This window comes from Pongo abelii, chromosome 5, assembly GCF_028885655.2.
Source record: "Pongo abelii isolate AG06213 chromosome 5, NHGRI_mPonAbe1-v2.0_pri, whole genome shotgun sequence".
Taxonomy (NCBI): Eukaryota; Metazoa; Chordata; class Mammalia; order Primates; family Hominidae; genus Pongo; species Pongo abelii.
Genome location: NC_071990.2, coordinates 45,161,885 through 45,175,101, shown reverse-complemented (window position 1 = coordinate 45,175,101; position 13,217 = coordinate 45,161,885). Strand labels below are relative to the sequence as shown.

The following is a 13,217-nucleotide window of genomic DNA, read 5'->3' as shown; positions in this document are numbered from 1 at the left end:
CCAGCCTGGGGGACAGAGCAAGATACTGTCTCAAAAAAGAAATAAGGAACGAAATAATATTTTTTACAACATGGGTGGAACTAGAGGCAATCATCTTATGTGAAACAGCTCAGAAACAGAAAGTCAAATATTGCATGTTCTTACTTATAAGTGAGAGCTAAATAATGTGTACACATAGAGGTAGAGTGTGGAATGATAGACAATGGAGATTTGGAAGGTTGGGAGTAAGTAGGGATAGATGATGAGAAATTACTTAATGAGTAACTATGTTACTCAAGAAATGGATATCCTAAAAGCCCTAACTTTACCACTCTAATCTATGTATGTAACATAATCACACTTGTACTGCAAACATTTATACAAAGAAAAAAATAAATAAAAGCTTTTTCTAGTTATATAAGAACTGCATTTTAACAGTTACCATCTCAAACTTTTAAATGAGAAAATTACATATGTTGTACACTATATCCTTTGGCCAATGAATGGCCCACCTTCATGTGAAAAAAATTCTCCATAAGGATGAAACTTTGGAGGAGCTATGTGTGTAACAGAAGAAAGACAGTACTTCCTTGGCCAGATCATATCAACTTTTGTGGTCTGCAAAATTAGTAATAGTAGTACTAGCCTTTCAGATGCTGTAGTCTGAGGTAAGTGTTACTTCTCTGTAAGACTTAAGATTTTACATTTATCAAAAGATCTAGTTTACCATTATAGATGTGGAAAGAATAAGATGCAGTTGAATGAGATTCTAGATGCTTCTTAAACACTCACTCTGGTAAGGGGAAGGCTGAGAAAGGATAGGACACTAACCCTGCCAAGAACTTTTAAGTTGGGAGAAAAAGGTTCAGTGAGAGATCCAGGGGCAAACCTAAGTTTTAGTATAACTTCCTGCACCACCGTTGAGAGTTTAAACTGCTAAGATATTTTGTTCATTGTAAACCAGCAAAGAAAAGCGGAGAGACAACAGTCAAATCCGGAAAATATGTAGAACTCCATATGCTATTTCAGCTTCTAATACCCAGCATCAGTTTCTAGTTGAGGATACAAGAATAGAGTGTGATTGCAGCCATGAGGAAGAGGACCTGACATATGGAGAACTTTTCCAAACAGCTAGTACTTTTCTTAAAGAAATATAGAGTTTAGTTCCCAGAGAGATTTCTGCACTCTATAAACAGGTCTCAGTATTTTGTCAAATATTTGGGTTTAGTTTTTGAAAATTTAAAGAATATCCTAAAATTTAGGCCTGATCAGGATGCTAAAGATGAATTGATGTATAAGTATAATGCTCTTCACATGTTTTTATAGCTGATATAAGATTATTAATAACAAATATGTACATTTTATGTTAATTCTTCTGAAGCAATTTTGAAGAATATAATGCTAGAATCACTGCTGTATTAAAAATTCTAAACTTGGGGTACATTTTTAATTTGAACAGATTATTAGCACCTAGATAAAGGACTAGATGTTGACAGACAAAGAGAATGTGAAGATATTTGTTGAGGTGGAAAAAAAAAACTGGGATTATAATATTTAAAGGCTTGCTTCCAGAGAACTCAATGAGCAAATCAAGAAAGTATAAAAGTGCACCTAGTAGCTTGATTATGCTAACGTTAACGTTGCTGAATTATGGCAGATAAACCTTTAATGTCACCTTTTGGCAAAAATAGCATGATTCAGCCAGGCTGGCTTATGTGTCTCTACATCTTACAAATGGCAGTCACAAGGTTTTTCTAATTTACGCTTCTATCTTAGTCCATTTGGACTTCCATAACAAAATCCTGTAAACTGGGTGGCTTATAAACAATAGGAATGTATTTCTTATAGTTCTGGAGGCTAGGAAGTCCAAGATTAAGACATTGGCAAATTCAGTGTTTTGTGATGGCCCACTTCCTGGTTCATAGGCAGTCATCTGTTCACCCAAACCTCACATGGCAGAAGGGATGAGTGGTCTTTCCCTGGTCTCTTTTATAAGGGAACTAATTCCATTCATGAGAGCTCCACCCTCGTGGATAAATCAATTCCCAGAGGCTTCTTATCCTAATACCATCACTTTGTGGGCTTGGATTTCAACGTACAAATTTTAGGGGAACACAAAGACTTGACATAGTAAACCTCCTACTTCAGTTTTTGATCAGTGTTTCATATAATATCTTAGAGATAGCTCCATAGGAGTATGTAGGGAACTGCCTCATTCTTTTCAGTGGTTGCTTTGGTTTCTGTTTCTTTGAATGGATAATTTATTTAACCAATCCCTCATTAATGAACATTTAGTACTATAGTAAGTATCCTTATGTATATATATTATTTTGTACCTGTGCAATATATCTGTAGGATAAATTCTTACAGTGAAATTGCTGAGTAAAAGAAGTTGTTCTTTTTCGTTTTTATAAGATTTTGCCAAATTACTATCCATAGAGGTTGCTATCTGTAGAGTTATATTCCCTACAAAGAATTATGAGAGTAAAAAAGTATTAATTATCAAAAAATTACAGTAATTATCAGAAAAAAAATATATTAATTATTTGACTACAAATGACTTCTAGACCCCAGTTATAGTAATATGCAAGTTGATTATTTAATGTTGATGACCTGCCATCTGCTACCTACTATATTTTGAAGTAAATGAGCTTCCATTTCAAAAACATAGCAATCCCATTTTTAACACTTAATTTAAATAACCTAATACTATTACTAGCTAACATTACCCAGGAGGCTGAGTCAGGAGGATCATTTGAGCCCAGCAGTTCAAGACCATCCTGGGCATCATAGCAAGACCGTATCTCTAAAGAAATTAATCCTTTTTTTTAGCCAGATGTAGTGGCACTTGTCTTTAGTCTCAGCTACTTCAGAGGCTGAGGCCAGAGGATCACTTGAGCCCAGGAGTTTGAGGCTTCAGTGAGCTGTGATCACACCACTGCACTGCAGCCTAGGTGACAAAATGAAACATCATCTCTTTATAAAAATAAAACAATTTCCTAGCATGTGTCAGGCATTGTTCTAAGTGGTTTATGTATTTCAACTTATTTAATTTTCACAACAGTCCTACAAGCAATTATAATTTTTTTCCCAACTTACAGGTGAGGAAACCGAGGCCTGAGATATTATGTATCTTGGCAGAGCTGGTAACTTGTAGGGCTAAACCCTAGCCCTATAAGTTATTTTGAAAAATCACGCTGAACACACGTATACACATCTATAATTTCTTAAGTTTGTATTCACACTCTCATCGCAAATAATCCTTATCTTTCTTGTATCTTTTTGTGCTTGCAAACCTGCCTTTTACAGATGCGGCAAATTAAAACAGAAAGTTGTTGGTTTCGTTTTTGTTTTGTCCTGAGATACCTAGAAAATTAGAAACCAATTTGAAATGGTCTTATGACAATCCCAGGTATGATAAATAAATGTATAGCAATTTAACATTTTTCATTTTAAGTTGATGACCCTCAAGTTATTTCAGAAATGTGCCAAAGAAGCTCCTAAGAAATGTTTATAATAATAAATGTTAAAATTTTTTTTTTTAAAAAAGTAACTTCCTGTGGTTCTTTCAGTAAGCTTTCATGACACTTTTTATCTGCAGGCAAGTGGCTGTATTCTCCTGCGTCTTGACATGCAGGCTTAGGTGAAATATTGTGGGCATAAAAATTGCATTTGGTAGGTCTGCTAGGAAGGGGTCATGTAAAAGTCATCTTTGATTTGTTAATGGAATTGTTTTTTAGATGTAGTATATGGCAGTAGTGATGTGCATCCTAAGGGAAAAACCGGTCTCTTTTGTAAAGGTTTATTTTCATATTTATACGCTGTATTCTGTTGTGTGTTTTTGATTTAGTAACAATTTATGTGTTTTTCTGTCACAGAGCACTGCAGCCTGTGGTGTTGAGGCTCACAGCGATGCCATCCAGCCCTGCCACATCAGAGAGGCCATTCGACGCTACAGCCACAAGATTGGCCCACTTTCCCCATTCACAGTACGTAATAACAGAGTTATAAAAAGTTATATTTATAATATGAAAGAATTTTGATTTTCAAGTGGTCAAATGAAGAAGCAATGGAATTGTTGAAAGCAATTTGTGGTGACTGTAATTTTGTTGTATAAAAGTGGCATAATTCTCTTGGGAAATGAAAGTCATTTTCATCTCTTTTTGGAAGGACACTTTTTTTCTACAAAATATTATTTTCTTTCAATTACAAATTAAGTTTTTTTGTTGGGGTTTATAGTTTCTATTTCTCAAAGCTTAAGTTTATAAAACATTATTCTCAAATTATATGTATCCAAATATTGCTAGTAGCACTTTATATTTTAAAATTGGTTAGATTGGCATTACCACTTCTATCAGATATCCTTCTCCTAAACATGCTTTTAGTTGGAAGAAGAAGAGATATTTCTTTACTGGCTTTGAACTAAGCTGAACTTTTACGTCTTCAAATGATTTGAAAACTTATAATCAGGGTTTTGCGTTGTTTTAATGGGGAATTAAAGACCTGATATTTCAACAGTCTAAAGAAAGTGTGTGCAGGTGTGTGTGTTTTAATTAAATGCTCGTCTTATGGCCCTTTAAAAAAAGATCTTATTTGTGTTAAGAGAAATTTCTTCAAGTCCTACTCTGTTTATAAGGAACTAGTTCAACAGAAAGTAAAGTTTGATATACATAACTGAGGAAAGTCAGATTTACTTTTTTGATATTCTGTTTTAACAAGCTAATGAAAATGCATATGTATAACATTATACATAAACAAATGAGAAAATAGATAGAAAGTATTACATAGTATACATTTTTACCTGAGTGGATTTTACTATTCATAAAAGTCATGATTTTGTCTATATTATCTTTTTTCCTTATGTTTAGTTAAATAGAATGCTTTCTTTCCGTCCTTTATTTTTATTAGTTGTTGTTAATTATATAGATAGATTCTCTGTGTAACAGGAAGAATATGTTTTATAAATGTCTCCAGAAGCTCTCTGTAATGGTGAAACTTTGCACTTTTAATATTTGAAGTTTATCTTGTATAAGAACATGATTTTAATATTGCTGATTAAAGCAATATATCCTTTTGCATGAATGTTTTTAAAGTCTTATAATTGAAAAGAAATAATTAAATCAAGTTTCTTTTACATGATGGGTGAAGCTGTTTTAAATGACAGGCCAAAAGGAAGATGAATATGAAAAATTATGAATGAGAAAAATAAGAGATAATTGGAAGTAAGAATTTAAAAACCAACTGAAATTGAAAAAAAACAACTTATAATGAAAGATTAAAAATATCAAATCCATCGATAACAGTCAAATAATGACAAATAGGTTGAGACAATGGAAGGGAAAAAGAAGAAAAAAGAGGCAGTGTTTGATAATAATCTAGCAGCAATTAAAAGATAGCAAAGGGAAACATGATTTTTGAGAAATAACCTAAAATGGTAACTAAAAGTAATAAATAAAATTACATAAAGGAAAATGTATCTGATACAAGGAGAAAACGCCCTAATCATGTAGTCTGCATTGTTTCCTCAAAAAGAAGTGGTAGCTGCTTCATTCTTCAAAGTTTTTGTTTTTAAAATAGACTGGACAGATCACCTGAGAGCCATCTTGGTTGATGACACTGTTTACATACATGTGTGTATGTGTATCTTTTCCCCCATGTCCAACCTGGTACTTATGTATTACTACTTTTACAATCTAAGACTGTAGTATTAGTATATGATAAAAATGTACTTTAAGCTAGCTTCAGATATTGCCTAAACTAATTTTGATCTAAGAAACATAAAAAATGGGCTTTTTAAAACTGATGACACAATTTTAAAATGCTTAATTTAAATACATCTAGAAAATAAAACAAGCCATGACCTGGAAGGTTCAGTTAGCCGCTAGTAGAACAATCAAACAAAATCAACAACAAATGGTAACAAACTCCACCCCAGAGAGGCACCCAAGGTGTTATTATTCCTCAGAAGGGGACCGCCACCTGGAAAGGTCTGCTCCATTTTCTTCAGCTATGAGAATTTGCCCACTGCAAGAGTGAATATGCCCGCACTTTTTTTTTTTTTTTTTTTTTTGAGACAGAGTCTCACTGTGTTGCCCAGGCTGGAGTGCATTGGTACGATCCAGCTCACTGCAACTTCCACCTCCCAGGTTCAAGCAGTTCTCCCTACCTCAGCTTCCTGAGTAGCTGTGATTACAGGCACCTGCCACCATGCCCAACTAATTTTTGTAATAATTTTTTTTTCTTTTTTTTGCGACGGAATCTCGCTCTGTCACCCAGACTGGAATGCAGTGGCGCGAACTCGGCTCACTGCAAGCTCTGCCTCCCGGATTCACACCATTCTCCTGTCTCAGCCTCTTGAGTAGCTGGGACTACAGGCACCCGCCATCACGCCCGGCTAATTTTTTGTGTGTTTTTTAGTAGAGACGGGGTTTCACCGTGTTAGCCAGGATGATGTTGATCTCCTGACCTCATGATCCGCCTGCCTCAGCCTCCCAAAGTGCTGGGATTACAGGCATGAGCCACCTCGCCCAGCCTAATTTTTGTAATTTTTAGTAGAACTTCCCCATGTTGGCCAGGCTGGCCTTGAACTCCTGACCTCAGGTGATCCACCCACCTCGGCCTCCCAAAGTGCTGGGATTACAGGTGTGAGCCACTACGCCTAGGCTACCTATGCTTTTTTATATCATGAATTGCATGACCAGGGTGACACAGGTTTCACAGTATATAATACATAAATCTTTCTTTTAAAGTTAAAAATTATCTCATTAAAATGGGATGGATTTGTAGACTGTGTGTGTCAATAACGCGGCCACCCTGTCTTGGCTCCCACATAACCTCAAGCTGCTAAAAAAAAAAAAAAGAGACCTCGTGGTAGAAACTTACCATGATTGGGGATGCTGATGTTCAGTTCCCTAAGGTCCACTCCGAGGACCTGACATGGTACTTTAAGCTGCAGTGGGGACACTTTGCCACCTAGGCTTTGAGCTGCAGCTCCTAACAAGAGAAAAGGTATGTGGGCTGCTTCTATAGTAATCATAGATTGACACCTATATTTTCATACAGAAAGGCTGAACTGACTTGCCTCCAGTGTAACATGTACTTCATAAATTAAAATGCCAATGAACAACTAGTTTATATTTATGAAGCATAGAGATTTTGTCTTCATAGCATGTCATCCCGAATCTAGAGTTTTTGGTATATATTTAAATGTAACATCTAATTTAAAATGCCCATAACAATGTATATATATATATATATCTCCATTTACCAATAATTTGATATTGTTAATAGTTTACATGGAAACATAATTCAGATAGTATATTTAAAAATCTGCTTTTAGTGAGTCATCTTTCTGTCTACTATATGACTTCCGAAAGAATTTTATACCAAATGACATGATCAATTTCAGGAATATAATTCATTATATAAAGAATTGTAAGTGAATTTTTCACCTTAGGAATTATTTAAAGTGGTAGAAGAAAGGAATACTTAAAGCTGTGTTAGCTGAGGAAGAAGGAGAAGAGTACAAACAATGCTTTAAATTGTAGTAGCTACTGGAGTAGGAAGTATGGCATAAACATCAGTCACCTGCCACACACCTGTGAACACCACATTCACGTGTGCTGTGGAGACACACACCATCCATCCCCACTCAGCGGTCAACAACAGTACTCTCTTTGGCATATTGGTTTTCATTGGTGATTTGTTTCTTTTCTGTATTCTCATTTATTCTCAATCCTACACAGAAGATAAGAAAAGGTATCTTACCTTCTTAAGTAATTTTTCTAAGTCAAGCTATTCATTAGATTAAATTAAATTAAACCAGAGCTAAGATTCAGGCCTTCCAACCCCTAGCTTCAAACACTTTCTCCTGACATACACACTTTTGCAACTGTCCCCACGGTACCTCACTTTCTGTATACACACTCTAAAGAACCTTTAGAGAAACTAATTTTACTTTTTTGCTTCTTGTTTGTTTTTCTTAATTCTAAAAATCACTTCAGATTCTATGATCTGCAGTATTCTAGAGTGCTTTTGCAACCTAGAATGTCGTGAGTGATTTTGATGCTTGCCATCTTATATTGCATTTTTATTCATAGTAGTTGATAATATGTGAAGTTATATTGTGTGGTGATTAAGAACTTTGATCCTGGAGCTCAATGGCTAGGGTCCAGATCCCAGCCCTGCTACCTACAAGCTGAGTAGCCTTACACAGGTTTCTTCACTGCTTTATGGCTGTTTCCTCATCCCTAAAGTGAGGATATTAGCTTATACTTCATGATAGGATTTAAGAAGTACTGTGAACTTAATTAACATATAGTAAGCTCTTAATAAATTATATTAGTAATAGTGGAAGTAGTAGTAGCTATGGTATATTTTTTAAAAGAGATAAATAATACAAAGTAAGCGGAAACCATTCCACTCAACCACACTCAAATGCATGTGCCTGTGCACACACATATGTACACACCGAGGCTATCTGGCCTTACTCCATAAGCCTGGAAAAAACTAAAAATTTGAATAATAATGTGGTTTGTTTATGGACTCATAGTTTGTACCATTAAAATTTAAATACCATGTAAGAATTATTGTTTCTGAAAATAAATGTTCATTTTTACTCTTTGGATTAATAATGGTTAAAGAATATAATTGTTTTTTTAAATCACTGATCATCATAAATAAGTCTTAGCAACTGAGTGTACATACTTACCACCTGATTTTTTGCGTACCAGATAGGTTTTGCATACTAGCTCTGTGGAACAGAAATCTAAAGATCAAATGGGTGACCTCATTTATAAAGTTTCTTCAATTTCAGTGGTTGTGATTTTACATATTTGCATAAGTTATTGAAAAGGTTTTTAGAAATTGATGAATATATCAAAGTTGATACATTTCTTAATTACTGGGCTTATTTTTCTCAACTTTTAAAGTTTCTTCAGTTTGCTCATTATGAAAGAAATGCTACTATGTTAGAAAATTATGAAAATATAGAAAAATAAAGAATAGAATAAAACTTACGTCCTAGAGATAACTACTGTTAATATATCACTACCTTTTCATCCTGCCCTTTTCTTTGTATATACATATTAATAATTTAGCAAAATTGAGATTATTCTAATATTGTTACTTATCACTTTATAGTATATTATGTATTCCTTAAAAACATGATTTGTAATAGCTTCATAATACACCTTATACATCTAACTGTACCTTTATTCACTTAACCATTCCATTTTGTTCTTTATTTAGGTTATAAATAGTGATAGTGGATATTCTTGTATGTAAATATTTATCCATCTATCTAGTTGTTTCCTTATGATAGATTACTAGAAGTAAAATTCCTGGATCAAAGGATTGGATGTTTTAAATTTCCTGATAATCTTACCAAAATAATTCTTAGAAAACATGAATGACTTCATAATTGTATAAGTCATATATGAGAGTATAAACTGAAATCAGCATTGAATATTATCAGTTTTATTTTTGTCATTTTCCAGGCAAAAATAAAGTAGCAATTATAGCAGCTAATATTTATTGAGCACTCATGCATCATGCACTGCACTGTGCTAACTCACACAGGCCTCATGACGACCTTAACAAATAGAAACTATTGTTAATTTATGGATGAGAAAACTAACAGACTGTTACTAGCCTTCCCAAGTTAACATACAGCTAGTGAGTGATAGGATATTTTTGTTTTAATTTGTATTTGGTAACTAATGATATTGAACATTTTTATATATTTACTAATAATTTGTATTTCTTTGAATTGAATTATGTCTTTCCCATTTTTTGTAGGGCATTAGATTTACTCGTATGAATCTACTAACTTATGTGAATAAAGTTTTATAATTAAAAAAATTTTTAAGACATTCATCAATTATGAACAGTAAAACTTTTTGTCAGGTTTGTTGCAGGTATTTTTCCCCGTTCTCCATTTATCTTAATTTTTTTCTAATTTGATATGTTTTCAATATATAGGATTTTATGTACTTAGGTCTACTGGTATTTTCCTCTATCATTTTCCGTTGTCTTATGATTTAAAAAATTGTATAACCTGAGATTAAATACACATCTGTATTTTTAATTATTTTTTATTCAGCTATCTACATTTTTATCTAATATATGGTATGAGAGTTTCTATAATATAAAAACTAAATATCAAAATATGCCAATCAATTAAATGAGTAATCTATCCAGTTCCTATTTATTAGGATTGCTTTATTTATCATCTGTTAAATTACTACAAGCATATCTCAGGTCTTTCTGTTTTCTATTCTATATTATTTTCCAAAATTATTCATAATGTTTTGTATGTACTACCTGAATATATAAAGAATACAATATTTAGGAAGGGCATCAGGGTCTAAAAATGGGTGTAACAAAGGTTTAAATGAATTGTCACATCAGAAAATTCATTGGCATTTTTTTGAAGATTATTTTTTTCACAACCTAAAAATTCAAATGCTTTTGAATGGTAATGGTAATGATTTTAACAAAAACATTCTTAGAATTTACTTGTTCAGGGTTAGAAGTAAAGAGCATTTTAAAATGTTATGATTAGAGCATTTGGTGTTTTCTCTCAGAGAAAATACTCTGAGGGGTAGTCTAGTGTTCTCTTATGTCACAGGGAAGGTGGTCAGACATGTTTTATCTAGATCTTCACTATTTACAAGCAGTGGGTGGTACCCATGGTTACCTACTCAAGCCTAGCTCTCAATGGGAAGTGCTGTAAATTGCTGATATAAACCCAGGTCTGTAATTTTGAAAGCCAGAGAAAGGAAACTGTTCGCTGAGTGTGATGACATAATCCCATCTGTAATGCCTAAATCTATTTTAGTTTCTTCTGATATTCATAGTAGAAAAATGTTAACCCTCTGAACTTGCATGTTATCAGGTAACTTTCTATTGAACTAGAATAGTGAGACAATAAAATTGCTCATTTAAGCATGGTCATTAACCTGAATAATACCTTAAGTGTATCTGTAGAAACAAGGCTCTAGTCTTTACTCAGCTGCCTTAAATTGAGACAGAATCATAGCATTTTAAAACTGGAGAGGACTTGAGCTAGCCAGTTAGTCTGGACCTCTGAGAAGCTTTGTGATGTACCCAAAGATGCTTTGCAAGTGCATGACAGAACTAACCCTAGAATCCAGCCTCCTGACTCTCAGATTACTGTGCCCATTTACTTTGATGTAAATTTATTAGAGGGTACTAGAGATGTTTTCATGTCATTAGTTTAGGGATGTTCATAATGGACTAATAGGGATCGAAAATATGAAAAATTTTTAAAGAATTCTTCACATTGAACTTTTAAAAACAAAAGTGGCATGGCAGATTGTTTTGACCATTTTGATCTGGAATTTCCTATTTGCAAATATTTATGTCATGAGCACGTTAGATTTGTCTGCATCTTATGTGTTCAACCTGGAAAATTAAATGTCACAAAATATTAGAATAATTTTCCAATGTAAATACCAAGTAGAAATTTGGTAGAAATAAATTATGTGTGTTTTTACTGGAAGTGAAAATTTTCATAATAAATTTTTTGAGAGTACTAAATCTATTATTACAGATTGGAACCCAAACACATGTTTAAAATTGTAGGCCACTGATCCTAAGGAAAAAAATTAACATGTAGCATATTTATCATATAAGAATAACCTGAAAGTGAGTATTTCCCAGAAAAATATGAAACATTTAATTTAATTACTTTTAATCACCAGAGCCTTTTCTGTGTACAGCAGCTAAATACTCTGTGGCTCACTGGTACCATAGGCTTCAATAAATTCTTACTAATCCTACCCACTAAACTTTTTCTTTATTGGTTGACCTGTATTCTTAACTCTTTAAGTGGTTTTATTCTAAAACTACAGCATTTCCTAAACTAAATTCTGTAGAAGACAAGTATTCCAAGAGGTATTAAGTCTGTATTTGTGTAAGGAAGATCCACTCTTAAAATTTCATTCAGTAAGTATAGGTGTATTTTGAAGTCAGAGTTATGGATGACAGTTGGAATATTATATCCATTAATGTCCACTTTATTTTTGTATATTTTTAGTTGCACAGCATTGAAAAGAGTTTGATTCAAAATACAGCCATTTTTAATAATGTGCTACACAGGCTTGCAATAGTCTTGGTGCAAAAGAAATAATAAAAATTATTTGTTTGAAAGTTGTTTCACTAACAATATCTGGCACGTGCTTATATTTCTAAACTGGAAAGTGTTTAGAGGGAATCAATATATGGATTTCTTATCCAGCATAATTCTTCATGGTTTTCTGGAAAATATTTTTTAATGAATCTTAAAACACTGTAAGCTACTTAAAGATGTCACAAAGAAAATCTCCGTCATCTGAGGATCCTTCTCTGACAAATATTTATTGAAGTTTGAGAGTTAAATTTATTTTGCTTCGTCTATTGAAACCATATTTGGTGAACTTCATTTTCCGCTATTGTAAGCATAACATCATGATTCTACATTGCCAACTGGAGTTGGTACGATCATGTTATATTATAAAATCGTTCAGTTAATGTTTTTTTGTTTTTTGTTTTTTGTTTTTTTTTAATCAGCAGGCAGATGTGGGGAGAAGGGAAGAGAGATCTTATCTCATTTAAACTCTCTGCAGCAGTATCTTACCTTGGGGCAGCCAGTACATTTGTTTATAAGAAATTATTCAGTTCTATTTTGAAAAATCCTGGTATTGCCAATAACTAATGTTTGTCTCTGTGGTATACAGTGACTGTTGAAATACATTTTGCTCTTTCCTGCTTTCACTTTGTATTATTAGTAAACACCTCAAATTTAGTTCAGCACAGGACATACATCCTGAGGTGATAGACTTACTTGCACAATTTTATACAGAGTATATTTGGGCTGCTTTAAATATCAAAAACAAAACCTAAATTCCAAGACATAACTTACTAATCAACAGAACAATTATGAAAAGTTCGAATATAAAACAGTGGATGACATAACCTTTATTTGGAGTAGCACAAAAACTGTGATAGACGTTCAAACCAAACATCTATGGAGACCCTAGAATACTCCAAAGAATCCTAGAATTTTCAGGAACATAGTCTGAAAAAGCAAATCACTTTTCTCTAATGGGGGATATAAAGCAGCAATGAAAGATGACAGTCTTAATCATCCCTCTGTATTTTCTCCAAGTTTATATATTTCAAGTCTTTTTAAATGGGTAGTACTTCAAGAAATTAATCTATTTTTGTTATAACAG

At 33.2% G+C, this 13,217-nt stretch overlaps 1 protein-coding gene across 1 annotated transcript in view; it reads left to right on the top strand.

Moving 5' to 3' along the window:
* The window catches only part of SUPT3H (SPT3 homolog, SAGA and STAGA complex component), a 541,480-nt gene that overhangs the window by 448,065 nt on the left and 80,198 nt on the right, over window positions 1-13,217 (top strand). The window contains 1 exon segment of the mRNA XM_063724819.1: window positions 3,858-3,968. Within this exon segment, the coding sequence (XP_063580889.1) occupies window positions 3,858-3,968 (111 nt within the window).